Below are 21,529 nucleotides of genomic sequence, written 5' to 3'. Positions count from 1 at the left end.
CCGCCATTATTGCATTATTAAACTATATTTCTCTCCACCGGATCATACTACTACCTCCGTCCTCGTTTATTGATCCCATTGTATTTTATGTGAAATTTTGACCATAAATTTAACTAACAAAATGTCTATGCATGTCACAAAAATCTATATCTTTAAAAATGTTTAAATACGAATCCAATAATATAATTTTTTAATGCATTAATATTTTGTTAGTTAAATATTTGGTTAAAATTTGGCACGGATTACAAAGTGGACCAATATACGAGGACAGAGGTAGTAGTAGTGTAGTGGGACTAGGGCATCTTCGCCGACCATCAAATCGCCACAAACATGTGGACCAAGGTGTCTGACAATGAGTCGACACCGTGTCCACGTCGATCCATGCCGTCTTCACCACATGCGCGTACATATTTTAACAATGTCATGGAGGAGAAGCAGACGGTGACGGCGTTCTGGCTCGCGCAAGAGGACCGGCGCTACAACCCTGCTCTCCTCGCGTATCCGGATGGTGGAAAGGGCAATGTACGGTGAGTTCGTTAGCGGAGGACCTCGACTTTGTCAAGCAAAAACAAGCGCTTTACGAGGCTACGCGCAGTAGCGCTCACGTCGGCTGCAACACAATCTTGGACGCGAAGGCGACGCGGGCTAGGGGATAGCGAACAGGAACATGGGCAACTCCGCGTCGTTCGCGCGGTTTGCGTTGGGCTACGACGACGACGAGGTTTGCTCGTCTGTGTCGCTCGTGGACCTCACTCTACCGGCGACGTCCACACGACTGACTCCGACGAGGAAGAGCAGGAGGTCGGACATGGATCTTGGCATATCTCGTTTCCCATGCGGGGAAGCTCCGTGTCCCATGTCCTACTCTTCCCCTTGCTGGCGATTCGCAAGTTCACTTCTCGGAGCTCATGGCTACTGAGCTCGCCAGACATGGGGAACACAGGACGTGGAACAGAGATGCCTCCATGGCCGGCAAAGATGCTGAGCTCGTCGGACATGGGAAAGATGGGACGTGGAACAGGGACGCCTCCATGGCCGGCAAAGATTTATAAAATGTTGTGTTCATTTTTGCTTAATAAAATATATTAAAAATGCCATGAGTTTGGTTCGATTTAAATAAAATCATCTGGCTTGCATGAAAATTGTCTAGTTTGATCAAATTATGTTTGCAATGTGTCTGGATGTCTGATGATAGGGTTGGATGGCCGGCTCCGTATCACTATTCGTGAACGCGAACGCGGACATATACTATGTCCGTTTAGGAGGTAGCGTAGGCGATGCCCTCACGAGCCATATATAGGGCTGAAGACGAGTCGACTTCAAATGAGTTGCACTAGTGCTCAGCTCAACTTCAAATGAGTTGCACTAGTGCTCGGCTCAAGTTATACTAAGATTTCAACGAAACGTAAGATCAAGTTGTAGAAAGTAGCTCGTGCTCTGCTTGTAACTATTTTGAGTGGGTTTAGAGCTAAATAAGTTTTTTTTCTTCCAATAATTTAGAGGAACATTTGTAACAAAAAAGGCCACAACACAACATAAGAACCCACTATAAAATATTATTCCCTACCAGATAAGGATTTAGTAAAAATATATCAGAGATCATGGATGAACTAGCAAGAAAATAAAATGAACATGTGTCTATTCTTAAACTTTAGAAAAAAATAAGATATTTAACACACGGCTATTAAAGCCTAACTTGTTATCAATCAAGCTTTAATGTTTCTGCTAGTAGATAAAATCAAGAAAAATCATACACAACACATATAATTATAAATTATCCTTTTTTTAATAGATACCAGAAATACTTAATATAATTATATTTTATCAAGGTATAGAGCGAGCCAATGTTGCGTCAAGATTGGCTTGTCTCTCGATCGAGTTACATAGAGTAGTCATCCACTGTTCATTTCTTTTTCAGTCAATTTTGAACCACTCACAAGCCCTCGAGCTTTTCTTACAGCCTTATCCACACAGACACAAGGCAAGCACACATTAGGCATGTATTAGCAGTTAATAAGACTATCTTATCTTAAGCCCGTCATGTATTTGTTAGAAGACAATATAAAGTACTGTACAATGAGTTATTTCTTCGTCTTATTTTTAATAATAAAATATCTCTAAATATGTGGTGAGACAATTACTAATAAAGGGTTAAAATAGGACATGCCTTTTCTTTAATTGTAAGACTCTTGTTATTTGATCAGGGGTTTAAAAAAATCATTTATCACTTTACATGGACTCCGCCGCTATAAAAGGCGGTGCCCCGCGGTCTCGTCCTCCCAAACTCAAACTGCACTTGACTTTCCAGCTCAATCCGTCCTTTCATTTGGCCTCCTAGTGTTTCGGCCTCAGCGCGAGAACGAGGGAAAAGTACGTGCACGTACGTTGACATGGCTCCATCCGAGGAGTGCGGCTGGCTGCTGTACGTTTCCCTCGCCGCCAAATGCTGCGCCAACGGCGACGGCGAGCCTTACCGAGTGGTAGGCTTTGTTGCCGTTCTCCTCGCCGCCTTCGTCGTCACGTCGCTCCTGCGCTGGGCGTCTCAGGGTGGTGCGGCGTGGGGGAGGTATTGGTGGACGAGGAAGGGTCTGGGCATTGGCGAGGCCCGTATCCCGGGGCCACGGGGCTTCCCCGTGATCGGCAGCATGGGCCTCATGACCGGCCTCGCGCACCGGAAGCTCGCGGCGGCGGCGGCGGGAAACGTCAGGCGCCGGCGGCTCATGGCGTTCTCCATGGGGGAGACCCGGGTGGTGGTGACCGCCGACCCTGACGTGGCGAGAGAGCTGCTGGCTAGCCCGGCGTTCGCCGACCGGCCGGTCAAGGAGTCCGCCTACGGGCTTATGTTCCATCGCGCCATCGGGTTCGCCCCCTACGGCGCCTACTGGCGCACGCTCCGCCGCGTGTCGTCCTCGCACCTCTTCTCGCCGCGGCAGGTGGCCGCCTCCGCCGCGCAGCGCGCAGTGATCGCACGCCAGATGGTGGATGCCATGAGGCCCGTCGGCGGCGCTGGCGTCAAGCACGTCGAGGCGCGGCGGTTCCTGAAACGCGCGTCGCTGCACAACGTGATGTGGTCCGTTTTCGGCCGGAGGTACGAGCTGGACGAGGCCGGGAGCGGGGAGGCCGCGGAGCTCAAGAGTCTGGTCGACGAAGGCTACGACCTGCTCGGCCAGCTCAATTGGTCCGACCACCTCCCGTGGCTCGCACGCTTCGACCCGCAGAAGATCCGGTCCAGGTGCTCCGCCCTGGTCCCCCGCGTGAACTGCTTCGTCGGCAGGATCATCGACGAGCACCGTGCCGCCCGGAACGACGACGCCGACGCCGTGGTAGACTTCACCGACGTCCTGCTGTCCCTCCAAGGCAGCGACAAGCTCTCCGACGCCGACATGATCGCCGTCCTCTGGGTATGTTCGTTCATACGCTTAAATGGAAAACACGAATGAACACTTAAATAGATATGCATGTGTCCGATAATTAGCTTGCTCATAACGAGAAATGTTTTCTGTGTGGGTTGCAGGAGATGATCTTTCGTGGCACCGACACCGTGGCAGTGGTGATCGAATGGGTGCTGGCCCGGCTGGTGCTGCACCAGGACGTGCAGGCGAGGGTCCACGAGGAGCTGGACCGGGTGGTCGGGCCGAACCGGGCCGTGACCGAGTCGGACGCCGCCTCGCTCGTCTTTCTCCAGGCCGTGGTCAAGGAGGTCCTGCGCCTTCACCCACCAGGCCCACTGCTGTCGTGGGCGCGGCTTGCCACGTCAGACGTCCACGTAGATGGGTTACTTGTCCCCGCGGGGACCACTGTCATGGTCAACATGTGGGCCATAACCCACGACCCAGTCGTGTGGGACAAGCCGGCGGAGTTCAAGCCAGAACGGTTCCTCGCCGGGCCATCGTCGGACCACGCCGCCGCCGGCGCTGAGTTCTCTTTAACGGGTTCCGATCTCAGGCTCGCGCCGTTCGGGTCGGGCAGGCGGAGCTGCCCCGGCAAGTCGCTCGCGATCGCCACCGTCGGATTCTGGGTTGCCACGCTGCTGCACGAGTTCGAGTGGACGCCGCCGTCGTCCGACGGGCCAGGTGGCGTGGACTTGTCTGAGGTGCTGGGGCTGTCGTGTGAGATGGCAGCTCCGCTGGAGGCAAGGCTGAGGCCGAGGCGTGCTGTGTGATGACGTGGCTGGGCCATGCGGGCAGGGTAGACGTTGGCCTCTTCTTCTTTACTACTATCAGTGCGTGTAGTGTAGTGGTAATGTAGTGTCCCGCTTTGGAAATGTACCTGCTACTACAATAGGTCCGGCCCTGGTACGTGTACTGCTGTCCTTTACTGTTCTTAGCAGGGTAGATGTTTAATTGCGTAGTTATGAGCTACTATCAGGAAGTGAGTGTGACAGTTTTCTTGTGCTTCCGGTTTGCTGCCTAGAGATGTACTACTACAAGTTCCTATGTAAAAATATTTATTTTAATGCAAGTATCAGTTGTGTTAGAGTTGATCTCACGTTGTCATTGACCGAGAGAATAGGGGGAGTCTTTTCCCATTTTTGTGCTTTGATCGGAGGCACGCCAAAACTAACGTTCGGTTTCGGTCTCTGGTTCCTTAGCACTATCACGTATATAAAAAGAGAACGTACACATTTGCATAGGTGAGATATACGGGCTAGACCCCACAGACTCCTAACCACCGATCCATAAAAGGAAGTGTTAGGGTCAGTTTTTTTGGCGGCTTAAAAAATAAGCCGCCTCCTCCCTCGCTTTTCCCATAAGCCATTAGCATCATTTATTGAGGCTTTTGAACTAGTTATGAGATAACTAATTTAGAAGCCTCAAATTCTTTTGGGATCAACTTATTTTTTAAGCTGGGGAGAGGTAGCTTATTTGTTAAGCCGCCCAAAAAAATGGTTAAAAGGGCTAGAAGACCGTCTACCACCGCCGGCCACCATATCAGTGCTGGCGGCTTCCTGCTGCCACCAGCGATCAGCTGCTTTATCTCCACCAACGGATGGCACGAGGGCCATGTCAGTGACTCTCCCTGCTGCCATCTATGTCACCCAGGTGGTGCTGCCCTTCTTCCTCGACCATGCCTTTACTGCCGGAGACCCCAAGGTGCAGCCATGGGCTATCTTCTATTGGTCCCTGCCAATCACGGTTAGTCACTACTATTTTGCATAAAAGGTGTTCTAATCATGAGATTAAGTTCATGTGTTAAAGTTAATCCTAAAAAATTATATCTAACAAGTTGTATCTACCACATGTTTTCAATAAAAAGACAGTGTTGAGAACTAAGGAACGCTTTTGTATATTCCTGTTTATTCTCTTATTAGTTTGTATATATGCGTCCCGTCCCGTGAGATAGCACCATCTGACTGGTCGGAAGCACAGTTCAAAAGGAAATAGTTTGCCGGCCTCAATCATTGCCAATCACATTCCGGCAGGTCAATAATTAAATTATGTTACTGTATCAGGCTGCGCATCAAGATCGATGGATCACAGGATCGCTTGGTTGTTGCTTGTCGTCTGGCCGCTGACGAAGTCAAGAAAACGATGTCGCTACAGTACACAAGAATAACACCTGAGAGATGATCTTCTGAAATTGACATCATCGACGGAGCTAGCCAGATCTTTTTTATCGCCTCGCGCGCGGACGGATGAGATCGGCTTCAGCCACTTGATTCGGGATAGCGGCAGCGAATAATATATGGAAATAATATATATACGGATCCAAGCAAATCGGCCGCGATTTGATGCTTTTTCGGTCTGTTGGTGTATGAATGTCTATTACCCCCCATCCCGCAAAAAAAAAAAAGTAAAAATTAAAAAAATGAATGTATATGCAGTGGGGGATGGATCAATCGATGGCAACTTTGGAGTCATCGCTAGCTGCCCAAGCGAGCGTGTGTGCGCCTAGCTTGGCCTTCATTGTCGCACGCGCGCGCCAGATGCCGATTGAGTTGCTGTCCCTGTCGGCGCGTACGTGGACGCGCCACTCCCGGTAGATCGAACCAAGTTGCACGCACGCGCTCTACGTCCATCACACATATATGCACACATAGTACATTTTTGCACGACGGCTGCTTTCACCTTTTTATTATTATGTTGATCAAGTAAGTTTGCACGATGCATATGGAATAGCTTTTTTTTAGGGGAGCATACGGAATAGCTTGGCGATGCCATTAGCACGGAATATCTCGTCCAAAGATATACCTACCGGCTAATGCCCTCTCTGAAATGGCACACGAGTGCGACGGTCAAGACAATGATGGACCTTAGCTTTATCGACCAAGACCTGGGTGCAAACGACTTTGAAACAGTCAGCTATACTTTCTTATTCTTATACTACTTAAAAAGGAAAAGAAACCACCGTTTGACACGATTGCTTAGCTATAAAAAAAATCAACAATCAACAAAAAAAATTTCCATATCAAAACTATGAGCAATGCTACATCTACAAAGGGGTTCTTACATACCTTACCTATGGGGAGATTTGGCAGTCTTTAATTGAGCTTTAGTGGGGGCTGGGGCCCACCCTGAAAATCAGAAGGGGGGGGGGGTAGTTAGAGGGAAAAGTAGTTTATGCAGGTTACGTAAAAACCTTAGGTAAGTCTAGCATTTTCCCAAAACTATTAGTACGTTTTTTTTATCCTATGCAAATATTTCCCTCTCTCTCTCACACACACACATCTACCATCTTCATTGCAAAATACGTGACGATTTAGAAATGGATATATTTTCAAAGGTGTAACTTTGGAGTTGTAAGTACACCAACCAAATTTACTTGCGATGTGCACGTCAGCTTGATCAATTATATGTAGTTATATACCACTCTATTATTTGTTTTATTTTTTAGGAAAATGTATCTATTATAAAAGTTCTTCAAAAGTACAAAGCATCTCAGACATAATAAAATTGACATCAGGATTCCAAAACTACCGAACAACCACTACAACCGTCAGAACTTGCCGCTGTCACTGCTCCCCTACTGGAGCCCGCTTGACTTTGTCGATGACAGCCGGAAAGTCTTCGTGCATTTGCCCCTAAGGACCAGTGCTCTGAAGCCGCAGTCGTTGTCATTGAACCCTTGCATAGATCTGAAGCATTTGACACCAAATCTCGCCACATGACGAGAAAGCCTAACCTCACTGCCCCGAGGAGATGACGGGAATCTACGCTGGAGCTCCGTCGATTACGTCCAAAATGACGAACTCGAGGAGGATGAAAGCCCGAAATACAAACTCGAAGAAGCAGCGCTGCTATCTGCCCGAGCACCGCACCTGTGAGGACTAAAGAAACCTAACCTAAACTACTACCTGGAGTGGATGCACCGGGATTCTCCTCCCCGCCACCGGCCGCCAGAGCGTCAGGCAGAGGGGAGATGAATCTGCGGGCTTGCCGATGAAGTCTGGAGGAAAAAGTTTGCCCTGACCTCCTAGGGTTAGGGGAGGAAACGGGAGAAAGTTCTTGGAAAAAATCTAATAAGTAATTTAGCTACCACTTTATCATTTTGTTCATGACTATATATATTATCCATTTTTGCATCTAAAATTCAAGCATTACCTTGATGTTATTACTCATGTATACATTTGATCCATCTTCTATGAATAAAACGACAATTTCAACAACTCAAGAACCAACACAGCCTCAAACCATTTGTCTAGTAACCAACTCTCGTTTATTGATGCTTACGTTGGTGCCTAGTCATTATTTAGGCTATCGCCCCTAATAAATTTGTACGCTCCCGATAGTAGTAATTGTGATCATAAGATGTGAAGAGGAGATTTTCCGTTGGTTGTTTTTTCTACGTTCCTAGTGTGTATCCATATGTTGCATTAGATTATAAATACGGAAATGATAAATCCCGAAGGTTCAGGATTTAACCGTGGCAAATCGAACGTTTTCGATGGCATTTAGTGACGCGAGAATGACAAATTTAGTTGACATGCACGGTAACTTTCTGGCAAAAGATACACTAAAACGGATTTGCAATGCTTGCCAACTAAACTTGCCATCCTCGTGTCACTAAAATTGCCATCGGAGAAGTTCGAAATCCCGAATGTTCGGGCGTTATTGGGGTCCCATAAATATATAATGATGATAAATTGTTTAAATCAGGCATAGCATGTACTTATAGTTCAATTAACGCTTAACATGTAGATTTAAAACTATCATGCTAGATATATCTTAGTGCAACTATGAACATAAATATGTTTTTATTTATCTAGCTATACTTATGAAAGAACTATCAATTATGCTTTGTTTATGTAAAATTATAAATATCTAACGGATACGGTCCGTTTAGATAAAATTACGAGGAGTCAATCTATTTGGCTAGGTAGATCTAATAGTTGAGATCGTTTTGACATGGTTGTGTAAATCTAATAGGTTATGAACTATTATTTAGATACAATTAAGAATATATTATTAATGGATGTTCTCTGTTTATATACGGTCATGTAAAACAGGTAATATATTATTAACGGGTGTTCTCTGCTTGTATACGGTTATGTAAATTCTAACAGGAATGGTTTACTAATAAAGAAATGATCCACCAGATCGACGACCAGATATTTTATTATGTTTTTTTTAACACATCTCTTTATTTCATGTGATATTGTGCCTTTAGGCCTTCTTTGGTTTGGAGGAATCTTGTAGGAATTTCATAGGATAGGATTTCTATAGGAAAAATTCCTTTAGAGCCCTTTGGTTTGTAGGAAAGAAATCCTATTCCTATGGAGAAATTCTTCCTATCCTCCACATTTCATAGGAAAATAAACATTAGCCTAGACTCAATGGAAAAAAAATCCTATGATGTGAATCAAAGGACATCTCCTTTCCTATTCCTACTCATAGGATTTGAGATACATGTCATCTCATTTCCTACGACTTTCCTATTCTTACGATTTTCCTACCCTATAAACCAAAGAAGGCCTTAGTAAATTTTCCGATTCGAGCACTTGGGTGAACATCTGGTGCAGTCTTGAAACAAGCTGAAGCAGTACATAGCACTAGAAATGCTCCAAAAAAATACTTTGCTTCATGACGAATTATCTGCATACTGTATATGCAAAGGCAGGATGGAGAAAAGGTGGCTGGAGATCGACAAGAAAATATTGCTAGCTAGCTAGGCAGGATTTACCCACATGGTCTTTAGCAGGACGTAATGATCCCCGCCGCCACCTGGCCCAAAGCTGGATCGATGTTGGTGATGCAGATCGAGAAGGCTCACAGTCCGTGCCTGTATCTTCTTTAGCGATCCCTGCAGATAGCGCTATGCACTAGCAATGCTGTAAGGCACCACTAAGGTAAGGTCTAGGCTACCTATCTATCTATCCCAAGCATGGCATCAGCACGCAGCTGGCCAGCCTAGCTTCGAGCTGAAGATAAGAATGCCGGGCGGCCCCATGGGCACGACGTACGGCCGGCCGGCGACGCTGGGTAAAGCGACACGACGCTGGAGTCCATTGGAGCTGTAGCCTCCCCTCGTGACACACGTAAAGGAGGAGGTCAGCTTCACCAGCGACACTCACTGAAACGGTACAGGCTTAGGGATAGATAGGTAGTACTCTAGTAGTACTAGTACTGATGCAACATTCACGAGCTAGGCTGAATATATATAACATTGAGTCCACTACGAAAGGAGAGAGAAAACTAATCAGTTAAAACTCACTGCATGCATGCTTTCCAGGCATGCATGGCTTGAAGCTTTCCTTGGAAGCAGTTAGTAGTTGCAGGCAGGACCAAGGAAATGAGGGCAAGTTGCAATGCTCAGTCACTGCACTGATCCACACTGAGGCTAGCAGGTAGCACGCTCCAATTGGTTAGCTTAGCTAGAGGCCAGGCTACCTTTTTCAGCTCAGTTGAGAGGGAGTAATTTACACTTACAGGACAGCAACGGAGGTAAACGGACATCACTAGGCTAAGAAAGTCTCAGTTCTCTCATCCCTGAAAAATGGAGGCAATGGAAGTAGTATTTCTGAAGGGGTACAAAGCATCATGAGCACGTAGACTATATGCATTTCCTAGGAATTAATAATTCAGTTAAGGTGTCCACTCTCCAGCCCTGTAGGCCGTAGCACGCGTAGCTAGCTATCCGGCCGGTCGCACTAGATTGGGGAGGAATTCGGGCGGGCATATCAGCATCTGCACGTGCAAGCACAAGGCAAGCTAGGCAGCTGGAAAAGGCAGCAAGGTCAGATCACATCCATCCATGGCGACCCAACCAAACTGGTCGTGGCCCGGGGGTTGCACCGGAGACCACTTGGCCAGCAGGCCAGCACCCATCGCAATCACGGAGCCTCCCACACAGTATGTTACCATTGCACACAGTAGCAGCAAGCTGGAGAGTGATCCAGAGAGATCTCTCCCTCCCTCCCTCAGCATATACAGCCCTTTCTCGTTCAAACGCCACCGGACCAACGGCTCCTGTAGACAGCTTCAAATCTTGAGTGATTGATTGCTTGGTCCAGTTGTTGGACAATCCAGACTGTTGCTGCCCCAGCTCTGTCATACAGGACTAACTATTCACGGCTGTACAGGGGTGAAGCCAGGGCCAGGATGATCGTCGGTGTCAGGCAAGTAGTAGCAATAATCACTTTAGCCACGGCCAAGATGATCGTCGGTGAAGCAGGATGGCCTGCTGCTCCGCCTGTTGCCAGCGTCCCCCACACCCTTCTCCTTCGGCTCATCCCTCTCCTTCTCCTCCGAATCCATTATATCCGGAGGTAGGCCCGCGGCGATTCGGGCTTCGCGCCTAGCCCGGATCTGCTCAAGTAGCTCGAGTCGGCGCTCCAGCGTAAAAAATAGCTCACTCCTCACCCGGCGGCGTGGAGGCATGGCTACTAGGCGAACCGGTGGAGTGAAAAGTGACGGCGGCGGCGGACAGGGGAAGGAGAATGTGGATGGAAGGTAAGGTTTCAGTGCCGCCGGTCGACTTAAATAGCCGGGCAAGGCACTGAGATGAGCTTCGGACCGCCAGGTTTGAGGGCGTTTCCGGCTAGGCCCCCTTCGTCAGTCCGACGTGGCGGGCGCGCCCGGGCGCCCCCATATTTGGGCTGGATATGGGGGGTGCCGGTCAGCCCGGGCGTTTGAGGCCGGTTTGAGGCGTCCGTCTGGGTCGAAAAACATGACCGGGCGGCCCGTCCGGGCGTATGAGGCGGGTTTGAGAGGTCCGGCTGTAGATGCTCTTAGGGGGTGCCACGGCCCCTGCTGGTCCTCCGGTCTCCACCACTACTCCCGCATCGGTCCGCCGACCAGTCCAGACGTCCGTTTTCCCGCAAACCAGAAGCGGGGACTTTTCGGGAGTCCGAACACCAGCCACATAGGACTCCGTCATCCCTGGCCCACCCAAAACTGAGGCAGAGCCCGCGCATTTGAAACTGACCGCACTGTTTCCATGACAAAATCCCCTTTCTCAACCCTCCTCTCTATCATCCTGCCGCTATCCACCCCAATTCCCGCCCATTTTTGCCACCACCGCCACATGGAGCCGTACAAAAAGACGCCGGAGACGGCAATGGTGGAGGATCCGACGATCACGGCTGCCGGAAAGATCAACTCGGCGACACGGCCTATAACTTACTACTACCTCCGTCCCAAAATTAGTTGTCACTAAAATGGATGTACCTAGACATATTTCAATGCTAAATACATTTATTCGAGTGATGAGTAATTCTGGACAGAGGGATTATATTTTACTCCCACCGTCCCATAATATAAGAGTGTTTTTTACATTAGTGTTAAAAACGCTCTTATATTATGAGATGGAGGTATGAGAGGGAGGGAGTAGTAATTACCTATGTTTGGTCCGATGCCAACATTTCACTTATCAACGTTTAGGCAAACCTAAAAAAAAAATTGACTATGAATTAGTAGTTGGTTGCCAATTGCCTTGTCAACCTTTATAAAGTTTGTTCCCTCAAAAAAAAAACCTTTATAAAGTTTGCCAAAAAAACCCTCAATAGAAGTTCCTAATTTTGGTAAATTTGGCACTGCCGGAACGACATCCAGTGCTTACCATCGTTAGCGTTGAAATGGTATTAAGGTAAATACATGACATGTTGCTATCATATCATTGTGAGTTGTGACTTCCCTGATGTTATACTTCTATGGCTCGTTCAGGTGCCTTGTATGTGCCACGAGGATATGCGAAGATCTGTGAAAGGCGCGGGGTCGGGAAACACATAATGCGCGCGTGTGTCCCATTAGTGGGCCATGGCAACTGAAACTGGCCCTGTTTGGATACTCTAACTCAATTAAAGGTTAGAGTTAGATTCTAACCCTGAACTAATCTTGAACTAACTCTAACCAAAAAGGTGTTTGGATAGCAGGATTAGATGGAGCGCGGATACGGCGAGGCGCCTCCACGGACGGTGCGAGAGGGAGGGAGGGAGAGGACAAGAAGCTTCGAGGAAGTGACGAGGGATCTACCTCAGAAAGAGCAAGAGAAAAAGGTGTTTTTTTAGTGGTTCTGAGAAGAACTACCCCAAATAAGCACCTCTTAGGTGGGTTAGATTTTTTGGATGAGTTAGATGTATCTAACCTAAATTAATCGTTCTGTTTAGATATTTTTGAGTTAGTTGAGTCTAAACTAATCTCAAACTAACTCTGACCCGTGAATTCAAACAGGGCCACTGATGTGGTTGCCTCCTTTTGCTTCAGGTAAGATCGCATCAAGGCTTTGGATTCTAGCGCAGGTGTCCCCCGAGCAGTGCAAATATCAGCACCGTTTCTCTCGTTGCTCTCCTCCGCGGAAGAAGACGTCCTCAAATCAAGTGGACGCAGCTGTCAAGTCTGAATCGCCGATGGAAACAGCGCGAACAGTAACACGACCAGGAAATTGCTCCACTAGAGCATGTGATTCAGATCAGTCTCGGATGTGCATATCTGAATCTGAATTCCAACAGCTGTGCATGTGATTCACACGACAGCATCCAACCCTTTCTCTATCTAAAACATATGTACGTACCATTCTGAGTAAAACAGCAAGGAAAGTGGGAGCTGTGATTTGCGTGTGTGAGATGGAAGTTCATTCGGTGCAAATATTGTCAGTAAACACAACAGAGGAAGTAGTTCGTATACTGCTCTTTATTCCTTAATAAGGGTAAAAATCTGTTTCGACTATAATAAAAGGGGGGGGGGGGGATGCTGTTCTTGCCAAGAAGGAATTTTTAAGGCAAAAACAGCAAGTTCCCTACATCAAATTAAACAACCGACTGTTTACAATGGCAGCAACCTGGTAACTATGGACATCCAAAGATGTACTGTATTTTGCTGAACTTGGGATACTTGATCTTCCATGTTCTCTTTTCTTTGCAGGGAACTTTATCCACTTAAACTTACAACAATCTCTATACCTAGAATGGTTTTTATGCCGGGTGACAAACAACAGATGAAAGTTCACTTTCACTGAGAACATACCTCGGGCATAATTTTTTAGGTCTACAAATGATCCGAAAAGAGCGATTGAATCAGATCTTATTGTGGAGGTTAACAACCAAGTCGTGCGCATCATCAAGCAGCCTCCAGACGTCGAGCTGCCCAGCCATGCTATGGCACTCCCGCAGTATCTCATCCATGCTGCTGTACCTCTCGATGATCAGCCTCCTCCTCTGTAGGACGCAGGCCGCAATGGCATACAGCAACAAATCGTCGGTTGGAGGAGCATGGAGCCTTATCCTTCCCCAAGTGGACCTTCCGATCCCAGCTCGAACAGCGGCCTGATCAGCCCACATCACCTCCCACAGGCATAAAGTCTGCTCAAAGGTGAGCTCTCTCCTGAAGAGGACCAACACCATTCTGTACACAAAGAAGCAGTCCTCGGCCTGCAGCTTCTGCAGGTGTCTATAGAGGTGCGAGTCTTTGCGCTTGATTATCTGGGAGACAGTCTTCAACTGTCTTCTTATTCCAACCTCATCCAGCCTGAAGTTGTGCCGAGCTTTCTTCATGAAGCCCACAAAGCACCAAAATGCTTCATGGTCTTCCTTCATTACCGCAATTATAGGTGACAACAGGTCACTCATACCTTGGCAGTAGCCAATCTCTGGATCATAGAGTGCATATGCCTCAAGCAATGCAACTAACCGGGCAGCATGATATACCATATAAGGCTCTAAATGGTCATAATCTTTCAAACCAACAGACAATGCACGCTGCAATGCCTTTTCCTCGGAGATTTCAGCCTGGTTACAGGAGAATAAAGCCCAGTCTGTGTTTGCCCGGATAGCATCTAGACGTATAATGCGCTGCCATGTTGCAAAATCCTCTGGAGTTTTGTTAGATCTAAAGAAGTCTGACTTGGACGAGGTACTCCTGACAAATTTAGGCTCTGGAGCGCCGTTCTCTTCTATATCAGCACAGACGGATATCTGCCCGTGGTCTTCTTCATCAGAAGATGCAGAGTCAGAAGATTCTGATTCTGCCATAGATTGATCTACACAAGTTAACTCACTTGTATCATCATCCATGCATTCTGCAGCACCACAGGCAGCATTATCCGGACTATTTGCCTCGCTCCCTGAACAATTAAATTCCTTGGCTGATACAGAAACACTCGCACTAACATCTTGCAGATAAGGCACACCACGAGAACACCCCTCATTGTTGATTTCATTTATAACCTTTAGCCCAAATCCCTTTTGGCAGTTCAGAATTTGATGGCATTTGCGCCTGAGCTTTTCGTACTCATTCCTGCACCAGAAGATGTGCCAAACAAAATGCAAATAAATTAATCAGGCATCATTAAAGTCAGTATTCACACTCCATTCTCGTCTGATAATTTGAAACACAGAAAATTCCAACATGGGTCATGGAAGTTCCACCCAAGCTTATATGTATTACTCCCTCTTGTCCCAAAACAAGTGTCTCAACCTTAGTACAACTTTGCACTAAAGTTAGTACAAAGTTGAGACACTTATTTTGGGACGGAGGGAGTACTTATCTACTCTCACTTCGTGCTATATGTGAAGGTGAGTAATAATAAATGCAGACCATGTGTACAACTAAAATCTAGAAAGGACCGACAGAAGGTGAGTTGTTATGAAACTGTTACCTTTTCTTTGTCCTGATGATATTTCTTTCCTCTTCAGAACTATTTAAATCATAGCTGTATATGACAAGAAATTTGGTCAATCTTCAGACTTAGTGTAAAAAGCATACTAAGCAAGAAGTACTTATTAAATGTTTTAAAATATAATATTGAGGTACTTTGTTCACAGGTTCACATTAGATTTTACTACACCATATAAAACAGAACCACCATATATTACTGTTTCAGACACAGTTCTGAATTCTGAAGCATGGTTTAAAAAACCTGACAAGACCAGTTAGACCGAAAAGTCCTAGACTATTGGCAGGTCTGGTCCACTTCAGCAATTGGACAATTTATGGAAACAGTGAAAGAAAAATCGTGCAAAATATGTGTCAATCCTCAGCCTCAGCCTCACCCTCACGGAGGACCTTCCCTATCAGGCTATAACAGTACAACCTGAGCTGAACTTGATTGCTGGCAAATACAGTATGCTATCTGGCCACAGTCAAGCAGCTCGCACCATAGTTCCAGCCGTTCAACCGGTCGCCACAACAGCTTACTCGCCTGTCTGGGTCTTAAAACTGTATTCTGTAAGAGTAGTTTTCTTGATCAGTTGCCATAACAGCTTACTCGTCTGTCTGGGTCTTAAAACTGTTTCCTGTGCATGCTGGTGATCCTTAAAGAGTTTGGTAGGAATTTGGATCTTGCTAAACATGGGTTATAATTCCTCTATTCAATTTTGGTGGTGTATGCCTTTTCTTGAAAGACAGAAAGAACAATATGAAAAGCTGGCTATGAAAATCCAGGTCACCGAAACCATTTGCCTCTTGGATTTGCAGGATTTCCAAACGCAGGAATAGGAAAAAAGCAGGTTTGGAATGTCATGCTATCTTCACTACTATACAAGATTGAACAGTTTTTTTTTATTGTGCATAGGAGAAACATAGCATTCTTTCCAAGAGGCTGGAGTGGATGGAAATTTTTCCTACAGAACCTAGTACAAATGAATCCTAAGAAAAAATTCCTATGGTCTGCAATCCTATGAATCAAACAACCCATGTGGGAAAATTTCATAAGGATCAGAATCCTCTAACATTCCTTTGGAAATCCATTGATTCAAATAGACTTTGCAGTTTTCAACACATGGTGCAATATCAGATTTTATCTCTATTGCAGCTATCATGTGAAATATCACTTTCAACTATATGGCTGAAATAACTACAAGAGCATAGTATTACTCGCTATCATGAGCATAGATCAACAAGTTCATACTTAAATGCATGCAAGGACAGGAAGGAGGTTCAGAACACACCTTAAAAGCCATAATTGATGGCTCTCTGCATTAACCAGCTAAGCATTAGTGACACAATGTTCGGACTTCATGCCTAAACTATGATACAGCCATCAAACGCATGCTTCGCAGCACTTCAAGGCTGGATTACAGTTCAGGCATACTAGTTTAACCCAATTTACATTTGCCATCAACTGAGATGTTTGTACCGCATGCAAGGTTGTCTAAATAGTTCTTGATGCTATAGGTGATTTAATCCTAAAAACTCTGCTAGCACATGCAAAAGAAGGGGCCCAGATAGGTAATATTTCAACAGGTTCACCATACATTCTTTGAGGGTCACAACATTATTTTGCTAAGCAACAAATAGAGAGGCAGACAGCAACAAGTAAATATAACATTAAGTACTCAAGGAGTACTAGAACAATGAAAACCCTCTCTAAACTACAGGAAAAAAACGCGAGATGCTTGCTACTGAAATTGCAATCATGTCTACAAGCTTACAACTTCAAACCATGTTAACAAGATGACTGTTATACCATACTAGATGTATAAAAATAGAGGGATCAGGTAACTTACACTCCAAGTAGAAATGGCCAAACTTCAGCCCTGATACCTGGTTCAATTCCCTGTAAGAGAATTATAGAATTAATAACCTTGACATTCTTTAAAGTGGACTTAGATGCAGAACATTACATCATAGCGAACATGTGTACAGCTAATGATCACATATGTATGTCGGACATCCATTACAAATAAAACCTGGACGCTAACGAAACTTACCCCACTGCGAACTTTCTTCAGAAATTTTCTTCCTCCATCACGAAACTTCCCATTCACAGAAAATAGACGGCTCCAGTTTTGACAAGAGAGTGCTTGTTTTCTTTTCCTCCGAGACCATGGAGATTTAATTGCACCTCTGGAAAAAGATTGCTTGCTTTATAAAAAATGAAATGGATAATTCTATAAACTGGTGCCACCAAATGATAATTCGGTGATGATTTAAGTTATGCATTACTGCAGTTCAGCATTGTATTCACAATACAACTTTCCTTCTACTGTTCTACGACCAATATTATCAGTCACATGTTAGGGGTGTTCAAAACGATTTTTACTCAACCCATGGAAACCGGCAATCAGTGGCATAGTTCATTTTCATTTGTTGCTTTTCAAATAGGGTGGTGAAGTTAGTACGAAAAACTGAATTAAGGATTTCACGGTTTGGTATGAAACTGTTTTTGGACACGGCTGCCACAGGTAATGCAAACCTTAGAAGCTAAATGTACCTCTTTATGAGTTGCTACCAACACCCACATACAACTTGTAATCTACTTCCTCCGTCCCATAAGCCATAATATAAGATGTTATTACAACCAGTATGTGAGTATATTGGTTGTAATAACATCTTATATTATGGGACGGAGGGAGTAACTCTGAACAGACCACTCAAACAGATGCTGAAGGTGCCCAGTTCACGATGCTAGGAAACAATTGCAATGAACAAATCCATGGCACATACTTGCGAAACAACTCTACAACTGCCAACAAATGAAACCAAAACACCCTGCATGTCCAAACTTTTTTAAGATGACTCATTGATTTTGGTACTAAATTGGCTGAACAACTGGCGTGCATTTCACGGAAACGGAACTAACAAGGTGAGCTACGACTTCCTGCCTACAAAGTGTGAACTCCTAACTAAGCCTTATCCAGATCAAAGCGTAAAACAACTTGGTCTGACCAGTGAGCACTTAAACAAAAGTAACATTTTTTTAGTCTAAAGGGGCATCTACATCAGTACTACCACTGACCAAACCACCATTTCCAACAAAACACACACAAGAAGCATGATTTTGAGCATCATTAGTTGATTTAATCTAACTATGGCCCAAGAAAACAAAAAATGCTATTGGGCAAAAATCCCCCATTTAAGCAACTTCATTTCTGTATTGATCGGTGGTCATAACTCCGGACGAGAGAACTGACCGGTCCGAATTCGGTGGGGACGACGACGAGGAATCTGCGGTAAGCAACGGCGACGCTGAAGCCGAAGCCGCCGCGGCCGATTTCCCCAACGCCGCCAAAGAGGAGGCCGACGAGGCGACGAGCAGAAGCGAACGGCGGTGGATCCGCGACGAAGGCGGCGGCGGCGAGGATGGCGTCCTCGGGGACGACGAGGATGAGGACGAAGACGAGGTGCTGGATCGCCGCAGGGCCTTCATCGCCGCGGCGCTCTCCTGTCCTGTCTGCCCCCGCCCCCACCAACCGATTGTAACTACCGGGACCAAGCCCACACCGACTTCTCCCGCGTGAGGGCGGCGGGCCTCTCCATCGACGCCGCCGGACAACGACGAGGACCTCGCCGGCGGCGAGGTGGGACTCAGTGGCGGATGCGGATCACTGTGCGGTCGATTGGTGATTCGGTTCTCTCTCTCCGAAGAGAGACAAGGGGAGTTAAAAAAAGGTGGGTGCGGTGGGTGCTGGTTTTAAACAGTCGCGTACTGAGACTGACGTATGAGGTAGTAGTAGGATTCTCCGGGCCCACGAGTCAGTGTGATCGTTCGAGTATCTTTTTGTATGGAGTAGTCTTTGTTCTTTGGCAGTACTGTAACTATTCTTGGTCGTAATGCGGAATACGGTCGATAATGAATAGTACGGTGGTTTATGAATTATAAATTCCAAATCAGCTGGTAGTAATTTTTTTAATTTATCCCATTTCAAGCATTTTTGGTACAATATCTTATTTAGTGCCTGGTACTTATCTCACGAATTAATTGTTTGGAATGGTATCTCTAGAAAATAAATTCGGTTGGTTTATGAATAATAGACCAATTCATAATCAGCCAATTTTGTTGAAGTTCTCTCTCTCTTTTCATAGAATATGTTGAAGTTCTTCCATTTCAAGGATTTACTAAGATCTTTTAAATTTTTATGTCAATCTTATCTAATGTTTGGTACTTGTCATCTCTCCGTGCTAAAGTATGAGATTTTGGTTTGGTATGTGTCCGCTTCTTGTGTTGGTTATTTATGGGTTTCCATGTCCGTAGCCAGTCTATGTCATTCCTTTTGAAAATATACAATAGCTTCGTTTCTTTCTTTTATAGTATAATTAATTATTTCATGTAATTAGAAGTACTTACGTCGTAGCGAAGCAATCCAAATTTGATATGTATATCACATTTGTACTACGAATCGAGTCTAGCACAAAAGTTTAGGTTTTTTTTTTGTGGAACCAACCAAAGTTAGTGTGACCGTTCAAGTATTTTTTTTTGTAGGCAGTTGTCTTTGTTCTTTGGTGTACTGTACTTATTCTTGGTGGTAATGCGAAATTGGTCGATAATGAATACGGTGGTTTATGAATTATAAGTTCCAAATCAGCTAGTAGTAATTTTTATCCCATTTCAAGCATTTTTAGTACAATATCTTATTTAATGCCTGGTACTTATCTCGGTAATTAATTATCTAGAATGATATCTATAAAGAATAAATTCGGTTGGTTCATGAATTATAGACCGAGCCATAATCAGCTATTTTTAAAAAAAGAATTCCTCCCTCTTTGTAGAAGAGGTTGAACTTCTTTCATTTCAAGGATTTAGTAAGATCTTATTGAAGGAAATATGCCCTAGAGGCAATAATAAAGTTGTTATTTATATTTCCTTATATCATGATAAATGTTTATTATTCATGCTAGAATTGTATTAACCGAAAACTTAGTACATGGGTGAATATATAGACAAACAGAGCGTCACTAGTATGCCTCTACTTGACTAGCTCGTTGAATCAAAGATGGTTAAGTTTCCTAGCCATAGACATGAGTTGTCATTTAATTAACGGGATCACATCATTAGATAATGATGTGATTGACTTGACCCATTCCGTTAGCTTAGCATACGATCGTTTAGTTATTGCTATTGCTTTCTTCATGACTTATACATGTTCCTATGACTATGAGATTATGCAACTCCCGAATACCGGAGAAACACTTTGTGTGGTACCAAACGTCACAACGTAACTGTGTGATTATAAAGGTGCTCTATAGGTGTTTATGATGGTAGTTGTTGAGTTGGCATAGATCGAGATTAGGATTTGTCACTCCGATTGTCGGAGAGGTATCTCTGGGCCCTCTCGGTAATGCACATCACTATAAGCCTTGCAAGCAATGCATCTAATGAGTTAGTTGCGGGATAATGTATTACGAAACGAGTAAAGAGACTTGCCGGTAACGAGATTGAACTAGGTATTGAGATACCGACGATCGAATCTCGGGCAAGTAACATACCAATGACAAAGGGAACAACGTATGTTGTTATGCGGTTTGACCGATAAAGATCTTCGTAGAATATGTAGGAGCCAATATGAGCATCCAGGTTCCGCTATTGGTTATTGGCCGGAGACGTGTCTCGGTCATGTCTACATAGTTCTCGAACCCGTAGGGTCCGCACGCTTAACGTTCGGTGACGATCGGTAATATGAGTTTATGTGTTTTGATGTACCGAAGATAGTTCGGACTCCCGGATATGATCACGGACATGACGAGGAGTCTTGAAATGGTCGAGACATAAAGATCGATATATTGGAAGCCTATATTTGGACATCGGAATGGTTCCGGGTGAAATCGAGATTTTACCGGAGTGCCCGGGGGTTACCGGAACCCCCCGGGGGTTAATGGGCCTTGATGGGCCCTAGTGGAGAGAGAGAGGGGCCGGCCAGGGCAGGCCGCGCGCCCCCCTTGCCTTTCCCCTCGCCCACTCCTTCCTTCCCCCTCCTAGTGGGACTAGGAAAGGGGAGTCCTACTCCCACTAGGAGGAGGACTCCTCTTGGCGCGCCCTGCTAGGGCCGGCTGGCCTCCCCCTTGCTCCTTTATATACGGGGGCAGGGGGCACCCCATAGACACACAAGTTGATCAGTTGATCTTTTAGCTGTGTGCGGTGCCCCCCTCCACCATAATCCACCTCGGTCATATCGTAGCGGTGCTTAGGCGAAGCCCTGCGTCGGTAGCATCATCATCACCGTCGTCACGCCGTCGTACTGACGGAACTCTCCCTCGAAGCTCTGCTGGATCGGAGTTTGTGGGACGTCACCGAGCTGAACGTGTGCTGAACTCGGAGGTGCCGTGCGTTCGCTACTTGGATCGGCCGGATCGTGAAGACGTACGACTACATCAACCGCGTTCTCATAACGCTTCCGCTTTACGGTCTATGAGGGTACGTGGACGACACTCTCCCCTCT

The 21,529-nt window shown here is 45.6% G+C and overlaps 2 protein-coding genes across 2 annotated transcripts; one reads left to right on the top strand and one right to left on the bottom strand.

Moving 5' to 3' along the window:
* The first annotated feature begins 2,284 nt into the window (after positions 1-2,284).
* LOC123166011 (cytochrome P450 78A9) lies at positions 2,285-4,483 on the top strand. The gene is made up of 2 exons (XM_044583770.1): positions 2,285-3,401; positions 3,515-4,483. The coding sequence occupies exons 1-2, from the start codon at positions 2,391-2,393 to the stop codon at positions 4,160-4,162; spliced, it is 1,659 nt and encodes a 552-aa protein (XP_044439705.1). The 5' UTR covers positions 2,285-2,390; the 3' UTR covers positions 4,163-4,483.
* An 8,598-nt stretch (positions 4,484-13,081) lies between these two features.
* Positions 13,082-18,861, bottom strand: LOC123164765 (rab GTPase-activating protein 22). The gene is made up of 5 exons (XM_044582323.1): positions 18,287-18,861; positions 17,084-17,219; positions 16,880-16,929; positions 15,031-15,084; positions 13,082-14,669 (listed from the first exon to the last, which is right to left on the bottom strand). The coding sequence occupies exons 1-5, from the start codon at positions 18,520-18,522 to the stop codon at positions 13,451-13,453; spliced, it is 1,695 nt and encodes a 564-aa protein (XP_044438258.1). The 5' UTR covers positions 18,523-18,861; the 3' UTR covers positions 13,082-13,450.
* Between the last annotated feature and the right edge of the window lie 2,668 nt (positions 18,862-21,529).

Source organism: Triticum aestivum, chromosome 7D (assembly GCF_018294505.1).
Source record: "Triticum aestivum cultivar Chinese Spring chromosome 7D, IWGSC CS RefSeq v2.1, whole genome shotgun sequence".
In the NCBI taxonomy this organism is placed as follows: Eukaryota; Viridiplantae; Streptophyta; class Magnoliopsida; order Poales; family Poaceae; genus Triticum; species Triticum aestivum.
This window is presented reverse-complemented; position numbering and strand designations above follow the sequence as displayed.